The following is a 21,475-nucleotide window of genomic DNA, read 5'->3' as shown; positions in this document are numbered from 1 at the left end:
CCATTTCAGAAGGATGTGAAGGTCCTTGAATGTGTGCAGAGGAGGGCAACAAAGCTGGTGAAGGGCTGGAAGGAATGTCCTATGAGGAACAGCTGAGGACTTTGGGCTTGTCTGGTTTGGAGAGAAGGAGGCTGAGGGGTGACCTGATGGCTCTCTGCAGCTTCCTGAGGAGGGGACGTGGGGAGGGAGGTGCTGAGCTCTTCTCCCTGGGATCTAGTGATAGGACGTGTGGGAATGGTTCAGAGCTGCGCCAGGGGAGGTTTAGATTGGACATTAGGAACCATTTCTTTATGGAGAGGGTGGCCAAACCCTGGAACAGGCTTCCTAGAGAGGTAGTTGATGCCCCAATATGCTTTGACTTTGGTCAGCCCTGAATGGGTCAGGCAGTTGGACTAGATGACTGTTGTAGGTTCCTTCCAAATGAAATAGTCTATTCTATCTTAAATAAGCTTTGAATAAATTTGTTATACAACTAAGAGAAGGGTGAGTGGGGAAGATAAACATGGATAGTAACATCTGCTGTGTTGGCCTAAATGGATGTTGTCTTAGCTGAATATTATGTTACAGTGTGCTGTAGTAGATTTATATGTAGCTTTCAGTTTTAATAATTCGGTATTTACTATTTGCTAAGTCACAGTGAACTTCTTTTGTGACCCTGGCTACTGTGAAATGCATCATCTTAACAATGCACATTTTGAAGTTTCACTGTGGTGCGTTTCACCTTTCTTCAGATCTCTTTGGAAAACAAGCTAATGCCTAGACAGCCTTCAGCCATGGCAGCACACTTGTATTTTCTTTGTGCACCAAAAAAACCTCACAACAATGACATGTATCCTTTGCACTGAGAATTACCAAATGCTCTAAGGAGACGATAGGCTTTAGTTAACAGTGCTTTGTAGAGAAGGTTAAAGAGAAGGAAGAATCTCTGAGACTTTAGCAGGAGAGAGCGAGCTTCAGATGGACTTGTGTATCATGCCCTTCCGTCATAAGTAGGGAAGAGACAAAGAGCTGGAAGGGGAGCTGCTGGGTAGGGCAGAGACTATCGGGGGAAGCTGTGCAAGCGTTTTAAACTCTGTTCAACTGTTTTTCTTCCAACAGACTTTGGGAACTATCACTGCAGTGCCCATTAAGGTTCCTCAGGTCAGCTCCTTGCAGAGGTTGGCAGGACAAGGACCAGCAGTGCTACCTCAGGTACAATATAGAGTTCCGAAGGGGGGGTTGTGTCTTTGTATATGTATTCTGCTCTGTTCCTGTCTGGTGCCCAGACCTGGGTAGGTCAGCACACTCATTTTGCTGAATAAAGACTCACCTTCAGTGAGTTGAACAGCAGAACTGTGATTTTCTTCAATTTGTTGGCGGGGGAGGGGCAGGGCGGGGGGAAAGATAAATCAGTTTACTTCTGGGAACATACTGTTAGCACAATGAAAAGCTATAAAAAAATCTTGTAGATTCATTGTGGAAGAACAAAATACATACGGTGAACTGTAAATTTATGCTTTATAAGATGAATCACAAATCACAAGTGAAAAATCTGCAATTCTGTAATTAAAAATGTGCTGGAAGTATTAACCTTTCTGCTTGAGATTTAGCCTCACACATTCTTTTATTAATTTACTTGCCTTATCCGTGTCTATCCCAGTATACAGTTGCGGCCCACCTAACCCAGGTGCCAGACCGAGGCAAGCTTAGCTGGGTAGGAGTGAAAGGAGAGTTAGACTCATAGATTTTAAAAATCTTTTCAGAGTGTATTGTCTTTTCTGAATATCCATCACTGTTTCCCTAACCATAAACTTTATTCCCCATTTCAACCATCTTTTTCAAAATTTTGGGATGTCATTTTTAGCAAGTGTTTTGCTGCAATTCTGTGGTTTCTTTTTGGGACTCATGATTATTGAGTATATATTTCTTCCTGTGTGGCCCTTGGAGGTCTATTTATCATAACTGAACACTTTTCTAGCAGTGAAGTCGATGCTGGATCTTCCTATCATTCCTTTATTTTTTTCCTAATATTTTCTTAGTGGCAGAATCTAGTAGAAGATCTGTGAGCTAAATCTGCCTGGAGGAAGGAGTATTTCCAAGATAAAGTTCTTAAATTCTCTCTTTAAATTACATTTTGTGGAAGGCAAAGTTGTGAACATAAAAGAAGGTTATAGTTTTCTTATCAAGTTCAAGACTTTGCTTTTCAGTTGTTCTTACAGCATAATAACACATTGATTTCTGCCATTCTGGGGTGTCAAAGATGAGCAGATTGCTCCTGAAAATAGATGAGGTTCAAGAGCAGCTGAAAGACCTGTAAGAGGGGCTTAAATTATCATTAAGGTTATGTTTCAGCAATGATGATGGTATTGCAAATGCTACACTTAGAGAAGCATCAATGTTCCATACTTTTGTTAAGTAGAAAAAATTTCATTCAGTGTTAGATTCAATTTTGAAGAATTGGAAAAAGTGGAGGAAGCTGATTTCCTCAACTTTTTGAAAAGAACCCATAGCCTTTCTGTCTTGCTGTTTAGTTTATGGCAATATTTTTGTTTGCATTTCACTTTGCTTCACTCCTTTGCTAGCACAGCCTTCAATTTCAGACCTGTTTATGCAATCATACTTGATACTAATGAAACACCAACCCTTCCTCAGCAGCTCTGAGCCATACTTCACTACATTTCCTATTTCATATGGATATCACGGGAAATAACCACATAGCAATCTCATTTCTGTCAAAACTAAAAATGAAGTAGGCGGCTATATGTAGTACCACATTGTGAGAGGTACGTCTTATGTTCTGAGTTTTTTCTAACTTTTCACAGGCTGATACCTCCTTCTTCAGCAGCAGCCTGCCCCTTTTACAGGCTGTGTCGTCCTTTGCAGTTCATCATGGTCTATATGTTCCTCTCCTGCTCAAAGCTTACAGAAAAGTTTAAAATTTCCATATTGTTTCCCAGTGGGGAACTCTCTCCACCCATCAAAGCTTTCTGCTTGATGTTTTAAGAGTGATCAAGTTTTCATCTACAAGTGAAAAGTTTGGCTTCTTACTAAAAGGCTTTAAACTGAAGTTGCCAGAGGAGGGGAACCTCAATCCATCCCACTCCTACCAGTTTGATGCCAGTGCCAGCAATAGACGCCCAGAGCCTGGACAAGGATCACAGGTCAGCAGGAGAGCACCTGAAGTGCAACACAAAGGAATTCCAGCCAGTAGGTCAGCTTCACTGGGGGCCCAGCTTATGCCTCTATGCAAACGCGCTTAGCATGGGGAATAAATGAGAGGAGTTAGAGATGTTCACACGCCTGCAGGACTATGATCTCATTGGCATCACGGAGATGTGGTGGAATGGCCCCTATGACTGGAGTGTTGGAATGGAAGGATACAGGTTCTTTAGGAAGGACTGGCAGGGGAGATGAGGAGGGGTTGTCACTGTCTACGCTAGAGTGCCTGGAGCTCCACCTGGGGATGGATGAGGAGCCAACCAAGAGCTTATGGGTCAGGATAAAAGGGAGGGCAGGGACAAGTGACACTATAGTGAGAGTCTACTACAGGCCACCCGATGAGGAAGACCAAGCAGATGAGGCCCTCTATAGACAGATAGGAGCAGCCTCATGTTTGCAAGCCCTGGTCCTCATGGGGGACTTCAGCCACCCTGATATCTGTTGGAGGGACAAGACAGCAGGGCATAAGCAATCCAGGAGGTTCCTGGAATGTATTGATGATGACTTCCTTGATAGAGGAGCTAATGAGGAGAGGTGCCATGCTGGACCTTGTTCTCATCAACAAGGGGGCACTGGTGGGGAATGTCAAGCTCAAGGGCAGCCTTGGCTGCAGCGACCATGAAATAGTGGAGTTCAACATCCTCAGGGCAGCAAGGAGGATGCACAACAAGCTCCCTACCCTGGGCTTCAGGAGAGCAGACTCTGGCCTCTTCAGGGATTTTCTAAAACCTGACCAAGGACATCAAGGGCAACAAGAAAAGCTTCTATAGGTGGTACATCAATGATAAAAGGAAGACTAGGGAAAATGTGGGCCCTCTCCAGAAGGAAATGGGAGACCTGGTTACCCAAGATAGGGAGAAGGCTGAGGTACTCAATGAATTTTTTGCCTCAGTCTTCACCGGCAAGCGTTCAAGCCACACCGCCCAAGTTGCAGAAGGCAAAGGAAGGAAATGGGAGAATGAAGAACTGCCCACTGTTGGAGAAGATCAGGTTTGAGACAATCTAAGGAACCTGAAGGTGCACAAGTCCATGGGATGTGATGAGGTGCATCCACGGGTCCTGAGGGAACTGTGGATGAAATGGCTACGCCACTCTCCATCCTATTTGAGAAGTCATGGCAGTCTGGTGAAGTTCCCACTGACTGGAAAAGGGAAAACATAACCCCCATCTTTAAAAAGGGAAAAAAGGAAGACCTGGGGAACCACAGGCCAGACAGTCTCAGCTCTGTGCCTGGCCAGATGATGGAGCAGATCCTCCTGGAAACTATGCTCAGGCACATGGAAAATAAGGATCCGACTGGTGACAGCCAACATGGCTTCAGTAAGGGCAAATCGTGCCTGACAAATTTGGTGGCCTTCTATGATGGGGTTACAGCGTTGGTAGATAAGGGAAGAGCAACTGATGTCATCTACCTGTACATGTGCAAAGCATTTGACACTGTCCCGCATGACATCCTTGTCTCTAAATTGGAGAGACATGGATTCGATGGATGGACCACTTGGTGGATAAGGAATTGGCTGCATGGTCGCACTCAGAAAGTTGTGGTTAACAGCTTGGTGTCCAAGTGGAGACCAGTGATGAGTGGCATCATCAGAGGTTGGTACTGGTACCGGCGCTGTTTAACATCTTTGTCGGCGAACATGGACAGTGGGATCAAGTGCACCCTCAGCAAGTTTGCTGACAACACCAAGCTGTGTGGTGCAGTCAACAAGCTGGAGGGAAGGGTTGCCATCCAGAGGGACCTTGACTGGCTTGAGAGGTGAACCTCATATGAACCTCATAAAGTTCAACAAGGCCAAGTGCAAGGTTCTGCACATGGGTAAGCGCAATCCCAAGCACAACTACAGGCTGGGCAGAGAATGGATTGAGAGCAGCCCTGAGGAGGATGAGAAGTTCACATGACCTGACAATGTGCGCTTGCAGCCCAGAAAGCCAACCGTATCCTGGGCTGCATTAAAAGAGGTGTGACCAGCAGGTCAAGGGAGATGATCCTCCCCATCTACTCCACTCTCATGAGACCTCACTTGGAGTATTGAGTCCAGCTTTGGGTCCACCAGCACAAGAAAGACATGGACCTGTTGGAGCAAGTCCAGAGGAGAGCCACAAAGATGATCAGAGGACTGGAGCACCTCTCGTATGAGGACAGGGTGAGGGAGTTGGGGTTGTTCAGCCTGGAGAAGAGAAGGCTCTGGGGAGACCTTCTAGCAGCCTTCTAGTACCTAAAGGGGGCCTACAGGAAAGCTGCAGAGGGACTGTTTACAAGGGCATGGAGTGATAGGACAAAGGGTAATGACCTTAAGCTGAAGGAGGAAAGATTTAGATTAGATGTTAGACAGAAATTCTTCACTGTGAGGGTGGTGAGGCACTGGAACAGGTTGCCCAGAGAAGTTGTGGATGCCCCCTCCCTGGAAGTGTTCAAGGCCAGGTTGAATGGGTCTTTGGGCAACCTGGTCTAGTGGAGGGTGTCCCTGCCCATGGCAGGGGTATTGGAACTAGATGATCTTTGAGGTCCTTTCCAACCCAAACCATTCTATGAGTCTATGGTTCTATAAATAGTCAAATGCCTTCAAAATGCATTTAATACAGCCATAAATCTGAGCGACGTAAAGCTGTCATTCCTCAGATACAGCTGGATACAGGTGATCTGGGAGGCCACTGTAACTAATTTGCAGCACCATATCACTGTGAAGGGTCTGCTTTGTGTTAACTGTAGGACAGTGCATAGTCATCTCTGGCAAATTTTTAGGGTTGATAGGAGTCTGTGGTGCAGGAGAACTGGAAACTTCATAAGGAAATATAAAAATGCCAGAAAGCAAGGCCGTGTAATACCATGAAGATGTTATGCTAAAGAACTTATCTTCCCTCTTCTCCCTCATAGCTCTGAGAAAACAAGCGCCAAATTAAAAATTATTTTGCAAATTAAGGGGCATGTAGTATCTTTGAGTAAGAGCTAGAAAATGTGCAGAATTAAATCCTATCACAGTTCAAGTCTTCTCAGCTATTATGCATCAGACTTAGTTACAGAGCAGGCTGGCTACTCACCTCCTTTTGTCCCCCCTGGGTGACAGGCATGGCTCCTGTACTTTGCTCTGAGCTAGTGGCACAGTCTTGGGATTCTAGGACTGGCTTTCTGAGCTTTGCCACCATCTCCCAAGGATATTAACAAGCAGGGTCCAACAGAGTTTGGCACCTTTACTCTGGGTACCCATGTAGCAGCAAATTAAAGGGACAGCTTTGTCAAGACAAAGCAATGCTCATCACTCCTTTACCTATAAGTCCATAGTATTTTGCACAAAGACTTAAAGCAGTACAATGTCTGTACTCGTGCATGTTAGCTGTAGCTGAATCTTGTTCTGCAAGGTATTGCACCTTCTCCAAACTCCATCTCTGCGAAGTCTAGCTTTAACAGTGAATTGTGTAGAGCCCTAATAGCAATGAAACCATAGCAGCAAAGGCTTCAGTAAGCCCCTCTGCGTGCCGGCCTAGGTACTCAAGCAGCTAAGTTTAGGTGTAGTTTGTGCCAGTGCAGTGGCAGATGCAGTGGCAATCACCTAAGCTGGCTCAATCTTGTCTGTATGTGCTGCTGCCTCTCTTCTTGTCTATGGAGGGGAGGAAGGCCTGGATGGATCCCTGTGGAGAACCTTGCCATGGTAGGAGCCTACTTGTCTCTGAGTCGCCCTCTGGAAGTGGCTTCTCTCTTAGCCAGACAGATTGCACTTCTCTTGCAGATGCATGTATATAAGTGGGATTAATTCGGGTCAGCGTCTGCATTCTTGACAGCACACCGAGTGCTACCTGACATTTCTCCTTTTGGCCCGTCGCATCATCTCTTTGGGATTTCAGACTCCCTTTAGATTTAGATGTAGGCATGAGAGGAATAAACATTGCCCAGCTGGCAGGACTTTTCCATTTAAGGGCCCCTCATCACATCTGAAGGAGTATTATATTTTTGATGCTTTCATTTCTCCTCATCTGGACAGGCCCTTTTGATTTACCTATATGCAGTCAAGCAAGAAAATGCCACACAAGTAAACTGAGGCACTTAACAATGCTTATGTAAAATAATACGTACAGCTTTCTCATTTTCCACATTTGTACAGATACTTGTCATTTGTTTTCTTCATTTGAATGGGTTTATGATATGACCCCCTGGGAGCTCTTCCATATGGGGAATGAAGTTTCAAAATCTACACATTCACAAATGGCAGCAAAATCCCATCACTTACTGCAGAACTGCTATTAAATGGTGAGCAAACAAACATTAATTACAAGTTCATTGCACAATACAAACAATATTTCTTTAGGCATTCATTATTTGCCAAAATAAGCCTCTTTGGCAGACCTTTTTTCTTTTCTTTCTTTTTTTTTTTTTCTATTTTACAGAATATGAAGTTATTTTTGCTTTCATCAAATGAATAAATTTTCTGCTATGAGCTGTGATGTTTGGGAAGTTACTTCCAGATAGTCTTTCTCTTCTTACTTTGGCCTTTGAGGTTTCCAGCTGGGTGAGATGTTTTGAAACTGCAGACTCTCCACTGCACTCTGAGAGGCAGATCCTGGCGGTCTTCTACTCAAACACATGGACGATGCACTCTCTTACTCTTGAGCTGTTCCTCTGCTTTATGGCACCCATCAGCTGTAAGGAGGGAGTGGCCTTATGGCAGGTTGGGGCTCCAATTTCCAGCTGCAGTGCAGACAGCCTGTCTGTTTTGAACTGGTTTACATGAAAATTTAAGTCTCACTGTAGCCACCTGAAGGCATGTGGGAAATCTTATTTTCCGTTCTTTGAATGGAAGATTTTAAATGAAATGGTGAAGATATTAAAATAAACCTCTCATTTTGTTGTCAGTAATTTGGGCCCAATCCAATTCTCATTCAAATTAATGGAGAGACTGTGATGATTTGAATAGCAGCTAAATCAGATTATAATGCTATTTCCCTGACCTATTTTTCCAGTCCTGGTTGAAGGTGGGGCTTGGGATGGCTTTGCTCATGACGCTCCTGATCAGGGTAGAGCAGAGAGTCGTGCAGCAGACGCCTGTAGCGGAGCTATCACGCGGGTTAGCGGAGAAAAGAAACGGGTACACGCAGCCGCTTTAGAGGAAACGTGCCTGGTTTTCGATCAACTCTAGCCAGTTCTGCTGTCAAGTGCTGCTTATTTTTTTATCTTCTGGAGTGATTTTAATATCTGTGTTTCAGTAGGGTCTGAATTCGGTCACTGGGCTGCTGGTGGCTTTGGGACCGGGGCTGTTTTGTTACCGTGTGCTTGTTCATTGCTGGGGTACTGTGTGAGCCCAGCCAGAGCCATCTCTAGATGTTCCCAAAACTTCAACGCACATTCTCATTTCTAAAATTCCTTGTCATAGTTCTCATGAGCGCATTTCCACTGATAGCCGCTGCTTCTCTTCACGTGCGTACCAAAACCAACCACTGCTCCTGGCTTCCCCGGTGATAGGGCTTCTGGAAGATTTCTTGAAAGGAAAATGACTCCTGTAGTCAAAACCCAAGTTGTGTGATGCCACTGTGTGCTGTAGAAGAAATGTGTTAACAGATCAGTCTGTGGCAAAGCCTCTCTCTGCATCATGCAAGTCTAAAAAACCCCATTATTTTTAAGTGTAAGGTGTTAAGACTGTGCATAGCCATTAGAAAATGGAAAAATATTACTAACTGCAAGTCAGCCTTTTGTGAAACTGGAAAAGAAGCTAGTGGATATGCATGTTTGTATAACATATAAAAAGTTACACGGAATTGTGCAGCGGAGAGACAAGACCACTTTATTGTTTGAGTATGGAATAATTGAATTGGGTAAAGTCGTAATTACAATATCAGAGGAGAAAAGGACTATAATCCCCTAAGGGATGTCATGCACCTTTCTGGTATATAACCCTCAGCACTTCCAGGGGGATGTGTTGGAATGCTAGTGGAGGAGAAGAGAGATAATCTAATTCAAGGTAACTTAATCAGCGTGGTATATAACCAAGCTAAGGGTTTTGCAACAGTATTTAATATTCATTGACTGTATGCTTGCAGAAAACAGAAACAAAATTGCTTTTTCAAAAGAAAGGCAAAGGCCTGACTGAAAATGTAGTCCTTAATAAATACAGTTGTTAATCTGTTTTATTCTATATAAGCTTTTATGCTGTGCTTGTCACTGTATTTGGAGCACCTTCCGGTAATGTGTTAAGCACAAAGATTAACATCTGTCGTAAGCTATTTCTTCTCTCATACTTTCCCTTTGGGAAGAAGTGTGAGCAGCTGAGAGTTCTGGTTAGGGTTCCTTTTTACCAGTTTGCTTATTTTAAATAGGCATGCTACTATTAATTTTATGCCACTGTATATTTTCTGTCAGAGGAGTATAACAGAAAATGTTTATTGTAGAAAGCAATGAGGTTTGTGTCCTTAATTTGGAGAGAAGAAGGTTGAGACGCCTGCCGATATGAGCATCGGCCTTGCTGTAGACACTCCCTGCACCAGAGATATGTGGCCACCTTGGCGCTTCATAGTGAGTCTTTACAGGGAGAGCTTTGAAAATTGGGATGAAAACACCATACTTCATTGAAAAGTTTGTGGGAATCTCAATTACGCGCTAGTGGATAGGTTTGATAGGTCGCCTGTGTTGCTGAGGGAGGCATGGGTTTGTTGGAGCATCTGAAGTGCTCCATGATATGTATTTTACACTCTGTAATACAGCCATGAAGGCATGACTAAGGTGGTGCGATAAGAACTGTTCCTTGTGGATGGTGGTATGCCAGAGGTTGGCACTGACAAGAAATCCAGTCTTCTGCAGTATGGACAAAGATGAACATGTGTGGTGTATCAAGGGGGAGTACACCCAGATGCCATTTTTCCACAGTACCTCCCTCTGTTACCTCTGCCTCTCTGAGTTTCAGTGTCAGTTGTCTGTTCTCAGTGAGAGAACTGATCCAGGGTGGTGGGGCAGGAGCAGCAGACCTGGCTGTTACTGGTGCTCACGTCCTTCAGATCTTATCAGTGTCGTGAACATTTTGAAAAGGACCTGGGAAGACTGATTTCCATGATAGTCTGCAAGTAGGAGCCTAAAGTATCCATACAACCCCCAGGAAAGATTCAAGCCATTTTAATACCTGACATGGTACCTGTTGCCCAGGTGAAAACTCTCCTGTTTCTCCACGTTGAATACTGCTTTGCAGAGTATCAGGAAGGCGAGAAGAAACATCCCCTCTCTCCACTGATGCCATTTGCAGCTACGCTTCAGATCCATGTCTGGCTTGGGTCTGGGCTGCGCTGTGCCTCTGAGCCTCCGTGCCCGGTGTACCAGCTTGCGGTAGGGCTCTGGCTCAATGACAGGTGGGTAGGAAGGTTTTCTCCGTCTGCAGTACCTCAGCAGGGGCTTGGAGGAATTCACTGCACTGCTTCCTGTCCCTAAAACCTTCTTTTTTGTCCCCTTTTGTCTGAGCTTTTTGTGTGCTTCCCTCTCGCTTAGGCTGCCAGTAAACACAAACGATTTTAGTCATTGCTTTTATTATTATTTTGTCTTTCAAGTTTTTTGATTTTGGCGAGTAAATGAGTTGAGGCTGGTCAAATCATTATAATGTGCCATTACTGCTGCCTAGAAGCAGGAAAAACTCTTAAAGTGATGGACAGTACAAAGCAATGGCATCCATGGTCTTTAAAGTGACACCAGAGTTTGAGTCCAGTGAGTGCCCGGCTGCGTGGATTAGTCCAGTGCTCGCCTATGAACGTGTATGGATAGGAGAAGAGCAGACAGATCTTCACTCGTTTGTGCCTAAAGGCTTCATGGACACTTTCTATTTAAATTGAAGTAAGTTAATCATAGATGAGTATCTGCGAGAAAAGCAAGCTGACTTGTGATGCTGAAAAGAGTAGAAATAGAAGTAAGTTATTGACTGGTGTGTATAATCACAGTCTAGCTTTTATATTTCTATTGTAATCCTAAACAATAAGGATTAAATTCTTTCCTCAGAGCACATAGATAACTGCATATTCAAGGACAGAATCATTGTGCAGAAGGAAAAAAAAAAGCAGAAATCCTTGTCAACTTCAACCCCTACTTGTTTTTTGGAATAATATCGGTTTTAATTTGCTGGTTTAATGGTAGTTTTCCCCTTTGCAAATGGAAAAGAGCCACTTAATGAATCATCGACTCAATAGCAGCAATGCCAAACCAGAAAATATAGAGAGTATAGCTGAGGAGAAAATGTACGTTTCATTAGCAAAAGTCAGTCAAGTTCCTGTGAAAATACAATTTTGTGTTCAAAACACTGATAAGATTTTTTAATAAAGAACTCCCACCTGACTGCCTTATGCCAACATCCACAAAAAGCAGAGCTGGCGGATTCCCACACAAACATCCCTCTCAGCAAAACTTCCATTTCTGTAGTATCAAGCAAAGCTGAAGGAGAAGACAAACGAAATGAAATAGCTTTGTCTTCTTAAAAATTGCACAGGGGTTGTATTATCTGTGTGTCACCTTTACGCTAAAGTTGGCCTTCCACGACTAACAAATTGAAATTCCAAAGCACAGTAAGTTTACAGTCCAGTGGAAAATGTCTGATACAGTGCACATAATTTGAATACATGTGAAAATACCACAGAGTGCTTCTCGGGTTGCGTGGCATGTAACATGAGAGACTAGGGCTCATTTTGAGGTGCTTGCTGCAGTTCTGGCCTTACTGAAGTCTATTCAAATTTGCTGTTGGTTTCAGTCAGATTCAGATTTCTTCCCTGGCCCTCACTGTCCAGAGCAGCAAGGATTGGAAACGTGGGCTGGAGAAGTCACTGGGGTTTTGCTCTGCGTTTCATACCACTTTTCTGTGGCTTCCCAGGCCAATATTCCAGGTAGATGCGAAGGAGAGTCTTACGTCGTACGTGGATGCAGGATTTACTGAACCGGGTCACCTGGCCTGGGGTTTCCTCACGATACAGGCTGAGGAGTAACTTCCCTTTTGTGCAACCCCGTCAAAGGGAAAGAAGAAAAGAGTATGTGGATCCATAGTCGTGTCTGTTTTTAAATCTTCGCATGTGGCAAGAAAATAAACTCTGCTTATTTTGACTGCGGTCTCAGACCAGGCTGAAGACCATAGGAGCTTATTGGGAGAGGAACCCAAAATCGTACAAGCTGGAAACGATTGTATTCAGGTCAATTGGGCAACCTGGATTTTAGGGTGTGTCATTGCTGTAGAGTTAGGCAGAACCTTTTCTTTTGCATCATTTTTATTGATTAAAAAAAGAAGAGGGAGAGAGTCGGTCCTCAGCTGGCATAAATAGGCACAGCTTTACTGAAGTCAGTGTGCATCTGTTCATTCTGGTGAAGGATATAATTACCCCATATTGCACTCATTTTATCAGCCATTGCTAATGTTTTCTGTGCGATCCTCTAAAGCTTTTCAAGAATGAAAGCTCTGTCTGCTGCTCCCAGCACTTTGCCTCTCTGACATATGAATTGTGCCAAATCCATTTTGAGTTTTTGTTTTTAAGCTCTGAGTACAAGGGTGAAGTGAAAATAAAGTGTGAATAATGGTCTTTCTCTCAAAGGCAATGTGATATTGCGTTGAGCTGAAAAATTTACTCTCATACAGATCGGCCCTGCCAGTATGAAGGGCTGATTGATGCTGAGCACGATCCAGCTGATATCTGATATTGGGGAGGGGGAGGGCTCTTCAGTGTTGCTGACAAAGCTATAACAAGATCCAGGGACTGGAAGCTGAAGTTAGGCAAATTCAACCTCGCAATAAAATGCCAGTCATGAGCGTAATAAAATATTATAACAGTTTATTGGGGCTCGTGATGAATTCATCGTTAAGAAGTCTTTAATATTTTCTTTTAAAATCAGTCTTCAGTTTCTGGGAGAAATTCTATGGCCAGTCTGTGAGCTGGAAGATCATGATGATCCCTTTTGGTTTTGTAATTGAAGTGCTCTTGTTAACTTCCTTTCTTCGGTAGGCGTAAGGAGAACACATTTTCCAGAATTGCCCTTAACAATTCTCCTAGCACCTGCAGATCTGCACAGAGATAACTGTTCTAATTAAATCCTGTCCTTTAGGACCACATAGGATTGCCCACAGAGATGGGAGGAATTGTGTGCTTTCCTTCCCTTCTCGTCCTTTCCCCCCATACTTGTTTGGGTTGGATCTTGAGGGCTTATTTTGTAAAAGTTTTTCTTTTTTACCTTCTTTTTCTTTACTACAGCGTGGGAGCGGCTCATCTGATGGGATGTAGCTCGGGAAATAGATTGCCCATGATCTCAGTTGCCTTTGTCAGTGGTGACACACATCAGGCTCTCCCACCTCTGTCACTCAGCGGTTCATTCACCTCCACGGTATCGAACAGTTTGTGCTCTTGAGAGCTGGAGTGATGTTTCGGTGTCATGGAAGCCTTTGGGCATCGTATAGGGACATCTGGATGGAGCTTAATGATACAGGATATACAAGAAGTCATAATAGTCACGGGAGCCGATTCCCTCCTGATATGAAGCTCTGTAAAATATATGAATTTAGAGGTTGCTGAACAAAAGAGCACTCTGCACATCTCACAGGATCGGGCTCCCTGTTATTTCCCGGTCTGAAAAGCAGACAGCTCCCATCTAGTGAATTCTCAAGTCTGGGAATGTCTTCTTGAACAGTGTGCTCACCTGCAGGCTCTTTGAGAAGTACCAGAGGTGTCTGAATATTGCCGCCTAAAATCAAATGTTTTTGTTATTGTGGGTATTGAGGAAACTCAAGAACAACACGAGTTTGTGAGATCATTATATTCAAGAAGAAGCTCTCTCTTCTCCTGCATTTAGAGCCCTGGTAGTATCACATTCTGTTTTGACAGCTGTCAGAAGTTAAATGAAAGATATTTGGGGAGAGGAGGGTTGAGATACGGGAGAATTGTTATTTGCAGCGCTCGCCAACAGTTGCAGTTTTCACTTGGTAACATGCATGCTGTCTGTTATTTATTCTCTTTTCTTTTCCTTTACTAAACTTTTGCACCTTTTATTTCTGTGGCTCTTGTAATGGGGACCGGTGTTGTCCAACCTGATTCAGTTTTTGTGGGATCGTAGGCTCATTTGTGATACCTTGGGTGTGAAGTGCAGTCCGTGCCCTGCCCTAGTTTTTCTCCAGTTCTTCGGTGACTGTCAGCTTCCAAACTTCTGCTACTGCCCCTGTCCTCCTTTCATCTCCCAAATTTAAGCTACAGTTTTGCCGTGAGGAAAAGGAATTTACGCTAGCTCTTTCCTTCCTTTTTTTCTTCCCCACTGACGCCGTTTATTCTCCCAGATTACTGTAGCAGTTTGGTTTTTAATGTGAAGCTCTGCTAAAGGTCTTTCACTTCGCTGTTTATTGAGTGCTTACACTTGGTGTTTATATTCAAGGGGGAAAGGTTCATAGGTGTTAGAGCACTGCAGAGGGAAAGGAGCTTCTCTGCTTGCTTTCTGGTTTGGATTCATGCCTGCGGGCTGTAGCAATAAACATTTTTTTTAACGTTAACTTATTTTAGCTTTAACTCAGGAGCACGCGAAACTTTTTTCTGCAGTCAGTCCTTTTTCTTATTCTGTAATTGCAAATAAACATGCTCTCACAGCGCTAGCTGAGCTTGCCAGGGTATTTGCAGAGGCTTAGGCTATGCAGACCGCTATACCTCCTTTGTATCACACGGTGGCAGAAAACGCCCGGCCTATGTTCTTGCTCTGTACCAGTTTGGTAAGTCCTATCAGCTATTTCAGTATGCAGCGCTTTATAGAGAATACGTGACTTTGGAAAATGAAGTCTGTTTAATTGTCTGTGCAGGAAGAGCTTATTTTATAGCAAAGTAAGATGCATTCATCCACGACTTGCAGAACGTGTGTTAAGGGTGTGTATAGGATTCATTGAGGTATTACATCTGACAGTCAATATGTATATCTAATAGTGTAGAAAAGATAATTATATAGCTGGAATATATATAGGCATTTAGTTTTAATTAGGCTTTTGATTAAATATAAAAGTGCAATTAAGAGTGACAGATACAGTAGATCCTGGTAGACAACATGACAGTTTTTGGCTAGAAAAACTCCTGAGCCGATTTTTTGTCAGTCTTGGTTTTTCCTAAAGATCTCAGTGACTGTTGTATTGAATCTTTGATCTGAAGAACTCCTGATTCTTTCTCTCTCTCTCTGTATGTATGTGCTTATCTGTTTGTGTGTTTACAGTATTTCTGTTAGTAACAGATGTTATATTAATTTGCAAGAAAATTATTTTGTTTGAAGGAGAGATGGTATAATTTAGATGTTAGCAAAACAGCTAAGAATTAAATTTGGGGGGGGGGGGGTTTAGCCATGACAATTCATTTTAACTGTGTTTTGCCAAGCTTCTCAGACTTTCTTTTCTGAATAATGATACTATTTCTGTGAATGTGTCTCTGAGTACATGAGGATGAGCAATTTGTTGAGGGCTTACATATGAGAGACTTACATAAGATATAACATAGGAGGGAAGGGATATTATTATGAAAATATAAAAGTAGATATTACACGATCTGCTTGTATAACTGACACTGATACCGACTGGCACGAACAAGTTGCTTGAAGTATCATGTCTCCTATTGCGCTGAGCTGTTGTTTATGTTATAAGCCTTAGTTTTGCAGAAGGCCTGGGCAGAGATGGATTTAAACTGATCCTCTGTCCACTACTTTTGAAAATAAGACCATTAACTAATTATGGATATGAAGCTAATTATAGACTCCTCTCTTAAACATCTTGGCCAGGGTATTTGTCCGGTATCTTAACTAAATAAATCAAATTATCATTACATAAAGTGGTTGGATAGAGGAAAAAGAGAAAAAAAAAACACCCTTCAGTTACTGTCAGTGTATCTTGCATACAGTTAGTCGTATTTTAGCGTAGTTTTGCATCATTTCACGGTGGGTCTGCGAGGCCTTCCAGCGTTACCCTGACGTCGTGAGCCGAACACAGCGGCTTCCTGGCTTTGTGAGGAGCGTGCTGCAGGACCTGGGGCAAGCCCTCCTCTTTCCTCTCCTTCGGCTCCGCTTCCTCTCTCGCTTCCCGTTTACCTCAACCACCGGCAATCGAGACGCTCCCGAGCAGGACTGTGCCTCCGCTACGCGTTTGCGCCGCTCGTAGGCGTTGAGGATCCTACTGGCAATCGAGGGCCGAGTTACCCAAACACGAAGAGCCGGCGATACGCGTGTTGCCGCGCTTAACGCTCGCCGCGGGGACAACCGGGTACGGCTCCTCCTTGACGCCATAGAGGTTGATGGCCGGCCTTGAGAGCTGGTTTTTCTGCACATCAGTTAATCCCTGCCTTTTCATTAAATTGCTTACTTAGGCTCAGGATTGAAGTTGGCATGGTTGGAAGGGCTCCTGTAGACTGCGTCGCGGTGACACAGGCAGCTGTTTCCCATGTCTGTCTGTTACAACTTGTCATTTTGTTTCACAGTATGGAAGGTGCGGGAAGTGACAGGATGAAATAAGCACAGAGGGAACCGACTGTTTTATGTGGCCGTGTTAACGAATAATCTGGGAGTGAAGTTAACTTCATGCGAAGCGGTTTAAATTATTTATTTTCAATCCTGGAACTGTACTTAACATGTTGTTAAGGCAGAGCCATGTTGACAGGGTGACGTTAATTACCCCACTGGAAGCGCATCACATTAGCTGAAAAGAATTGTTCGCAGCTCTCATTCGCGGCTCTGGGTAAAGCCGCAGCCTTCGCGAATCTTGGCAAACAGTTTCCCCCTCCATCCGTGGAAGTTCCTTCTGCATCCACCTGCAGCTGCAAGCTAGCTCTTTGCTTACAGCAACAAAATAGGAAGTTTGGTGGTTGTGGGTTTCTTTTTTTTCCCTTTTTTTTTTTTTTTTTTGTGAGCTGAGCGATTGCATGATTAATCTTCTCTCCATTGGACATGGCAGATCTCAAAAAAGTGAGGATCTTCATTCAGCGATCCACCACTATAAATGCATACGCTTACTGTTCCTGTAAATGCTTTCCCACAACTCCCTTAATGATTTGGTTCCTTAATTCATAGCAAGAGTGTTGTGTCCTTCAGAACAGAAAATTATGGCACCTGGGGTTTCCATTCTTTGCAAAGGCTTTGGCTTAAACATCCCTACTGAGAGCTGGATGTGACTTGAGTAGCATGTGTATGGATGTGTGCTAATAAAAGTGAGGAATTGACTTTTTCCTCCCTTCTCGTTCAGCATTGCAGTGAGTTGAGGACTCCAAAATGGCTCGACTGAGGAGTCCTGGGAACATATCTACAAGTAAATGAATGGCTGGCTACTTCGAATTGCTGCAGTATGTTTGTCTAGATGCTCCTGTTCCACGGCTAATGCAATTAGAGATTCTACTGGGAGAGCACACGCGTGCGGTGTTTATTCGTTAGGGCGTGAGGCTGTGCCTAGTAACGTCTAGCTCTCTGTTTGTAGGTTAGGCCAAAGACCCTGATTCCAGACAGCCTCCCTATCTCCCCGTGCAGAGACCAACCTTCCAAGCAGCCTCCTACCTTCCAGAAGGCAACCGTAGTCAGCATCAAAAACCCCAGCCCTGCCCTCCCGACTGCCAATAACACCGTCAGCCATGTACAGACGCCTAACAGCCAGTCACAAAGTGTCACCGAGTCTACGGCTATTTCATCACCTCTGAGCAGTGCAGGTGTGGCGTACGCCATCATTTCCACCTCCCCCAACAATGCAACTCCTATCAGCACCAGCGCGACTGTCTCTGTGGTCAACGATAGCATTAAAGTGCAACCACTCCTCATTAGTGCCGACAGCAAGGTAGGTTCTGCTTTTCCTGGCTTTTTTTTTTCTTTTTTTCTTTTTTTTTTTTTTTGGTTATCAAACACAGGAATTACGTTGCAGATGTAAGCAGAATATTCCCCTGGGAGTGCACAGCCCTGTGCAGAGTGATGTCAGTTGTTCCTTTTGAAGAAAATAATCAGAAAGCAATGGGAAAACTCTTAACGGGACACATGGACGCTAGCAGACATTTGTCTGTGTACATATTTATTTTTTAGGAGAAACAAAATGCAGCATGATGTAGCCTGACATTAATGGGACCACATGATCTTCCATTTCCTTAAACCAATCCTCACTAATAGTATCCCTGAATTCTGCACAGGCTCAAATTTCCTATGGACTCCCTCTTCAATTATACAGTGATATTAGTTATACTGACTGGCCCCGCGGGAGTATATCAAATAATCAGGCATTCCCTTCTACACTTTCAGGGGAAGACCAAATGAAATGAGAGCTCAGGGTTTCAAAACTGATCAGCAGATGAATCAGTAGGAAAAAAAAAAATCAAGTTATGAATTACTCGTTTCCTCTTTGTACTGCTTTTCAGCTTTGAAATGCAAGAACTTCACCACTCTTATACCAGAAACAGATTCAATAAAGGCTGCCAATGTACCCAACAGACATTCATTGTAATTTGCTACTGGGATCCTGCTGCTTTGGGTCTTGTTGGCAGCACAGGTTCTCATACAGTGCTAAAAAAGAAGACAGGATGTAGGAGGTAAATAAAAGCAGGCATCTCTGCCCCACTTCTCTAGCAAAATTTATTTTTCTTTTACTGACATTGGCTACTGGTTAAGAAAACTGTCCCTTTTTATGCTGTTAAATCTTCTAGAGTGACTGAGTTGCAATGAAGTATCCAACAATTAAATAATATTGATTGAAAGTTAGCAATGAAATAGATGGAAAAGGCCCAGTGTTCAAATCTGATAACCTTCATCGCGAAGGTGAGCTGGGGAAGGTCTTCAACAGTCCTTCATGAAGCTTTGATTGTGGTTATAAAGGCACACGTGTAGTTCTGTGGTCAGAAATTGTCCTTCATTCTTTTTAATTTGGTAGCTTCTGAGATAATGTTATTTACACTCTGTAAATCTTCATGTGGCAATTCAAATGCGAGCAGCTGCATATACAAACATACACGCATGCATGAGAGATCTGTGTAGTAATTCCTACAGGGTCTATACCAGAATGAATTTTAATTTAAAACACATACAGTTTATTTTGTTTAAGCAAAACTGGACATCCACTGCTCATAACCCATAAATGCTGAGGGCTGAACTCTGATCTCAGTTACGTGAGTAGTACTGAGGAGTATCTTCCTTCCCACCCCCAGATACTTACTCTGAAATAACACTGGTATCACTGAGATCAGACTGGTTATGAATGCGTAGTAATTCTGTCTCTTCTACCTGTATGCAAAATAGAATCAAAGGGAAGACCTTAAAATCACTGACAACACGAGTGCTAAAGCTAGGCTGCTGAGTCAGCTGCTGAAGTCCTCTAAATAGAAAGTGTCCTAATTTTCAGAGGCACTGAAGAGGCTCCCTTAGGCTGCAGTAAGTTTATAATGCACCTATAAAAATTAATTTTTAGAAACTTAAGTATGGATTTAGAAGCCTAACCTAGGTATCCAGTTTTTTATATTTTTGGCTTGTGACTTGCATCTGTTGTCTGTAGAGGTATCAAGTAACTGTTCAAAGAAGAACCAAAGGTTTCAGGCAGAAAAATCGAGTTTCATATGATGAATTCTCTTCTTTTATTTGTACATTGTCTTTTAGGTTATCATTATTCAGCCTCAAGTCCAAACCCAGACAGAAAGTAAAGTGGAGACAAAGAAACCTCCTGAAGAGTCAGCTCAGGGACCCCCTGCTACCAAAAAGAAAAAGGAGGAAAATCCAGAGGTAATTTTTTTAATTTTTTTTTTTTTTTAAATAAATGAGCTACAGTATGGTTAAGTTCTGGGGACCATTTCTCAGCATTTTTCTGCGTGCACATGTAATTACTACATTTGTGCTCATGGTTCTGCCAGTTGTTCATCTCAGTACCCAATCACTGCAATTGGGGTGATTTCCCTGCAGTTGGGTTGGTTTCCCCACCAACGAGGTGCTTTGACAAATTTGGTTTGCTTCATTCAAACCTTCCAGTGTCACAAAATGTAAGAATTATAGGTCTCATAATAATCTAGGCACCTTGCATGGGTATAGCTGTATTTCTTGTGAAAGGTATACACAAGCTTGAGATAAATTCTTCTGTTATCAAATACATAACATCGGGTTTACAGGCTGTGTAATGGGTTGAACTAACATTTCTTTTGTAAGCTGAGCTTTTACATCTTCTTTGTAATGAATCTTGCAATTTTTAGATTGTATTTAACAGTACAGTTTCTTGCATTTGCTGTGTACGTCTCTTCCCACATGTACACAGATTCTTTCTAGTCTGCCATACATTAAAATCCTTCAAATTGAGTAAGAGAGTAGAAAGCAGGTTATAAGATTAAATCTCTTTCTTGAACTATATTTGCAATGTAAACTAAAAATATACATTCAAAGTCCTTGTAGATATGATGTCTCTCTTTACCAGGCATTTTGGGTTTTGACTAGATGTATTCATATTAGATTCTGTGTATTTTTGAGGCAATTTGAGAAGTTTTACAAACTGAATCTACTTCTGTTGTGGAAATGCTAGGCTGATGTGAAATCTTAACTTTACCAGTCTAATAAATGTGTAGCAAGAAAGCATCCTTGGAGCTGTAGGTTTAAGAGGATTATTACAATATAAATTTATAATGTTACTTGGGGCATGTGGGTAGTCATTCTTTTTACCATTTTAAGAGGTTTGTATAGTTAAAACAATGTTAAGGATAAATAGTGGCTTTTAGCCTAGAATATCACAGCTTTATGCAGAAGCTCTGCAGAACTGCACTTAGGAAACCTCCCGAGTTTAAAATCTGATCCTCATATGAATCTTCATTGCCACAGCATGATGGGACTGTAGGCTCCTGTTTTGTTTAGGGAGGTATTTCCGAAAGATTATTTATTGAGTGGCACCTTATGGGCAGAAGGGCTAGTAGATCCTACTTAAAAACAGAATGCTAGGAAAAACATCCATTTTTCTTTGCCTGTAACTTATCCCCCCAGAAAGAATATTGAGCAAGAATCTTCCAGAGAGATGCAGGGAAAGACCCTGGGACTGGGCACACTTTTTGATATAGCATCCATAAATTTAATGGGGTTTTCGTTAAATTGCTACCTAGAATATCCTTACTACCTTTGTTGTAAGCAAGAACATAGTTCGTACCGTGTATACTGGAGGTCTTGGCAAGCACAATTTTCGGGGTAGGATGCTGAAGCTATGCCCTTAAGTATGATGGTTCTTTTCTTTTCATAGATTTGTTTCACGGCTGTAAATATGTAGGTCTAGAGTTAATTTCTTTTGTTCTTTGAAAGTAAACTTTAGTTGATTATCATGTATTTATGCAATTAGTGTAATTAGAACTAAGA

At 42.8% G+C, this 21,475-nt stretch overlaps 1 protein-coding gene across 3 annotated transcripts in view; it reads left to right on the top strand.

Moving 5' to 3' along the window:
• Nucleotides 1-21,475, top strand: part of PHF21B (PHD finger protein 21B) — a 170,296-nt gene that overhangs the window by 124,387 nt on the left and 24,434 nt on the right. For all 3 annotated transcript variants that reach the window (XM_075760184.1, XM_075760179.1, XM_075760170.1), the window contains 3 exons: nt 1,099-1,191; nt 17,607-17,957; nt 19,754-19,876. In XM_075760184.1, coding sequence (XP_075616299.1) covers nt 1,099-1,191; nt 17,607-17,957; nt 19,754-19,876 — 567 coding nt within the window. The remainder of the gene's footprint in view (nt 1-1,098; nt 1,192-17,606; nt 17,958-19,753; nt 19,877-21,475) is intronic.

The sequence above is a fragment of the Balearica regulorum genome, chromosome 1, assembly GCF_011004875.1.
Source record: "Balearica regulorum gibbericeps isolate bBalReg1 chromosome 1, bBalReg1.pri, whole genome shotgun sequence".
Taxonomy (NCBI): domain Eukaryota; kingdom Metazoa; phylum Chordata; class Aves; order Gruiformes; family Gruidae; genus Balearica; species Balearica regulorum.
Note: the sequence above shows the minus strand (reverse complement) of the source record. Positions and strands in the feature narration are given on the sequence as shown.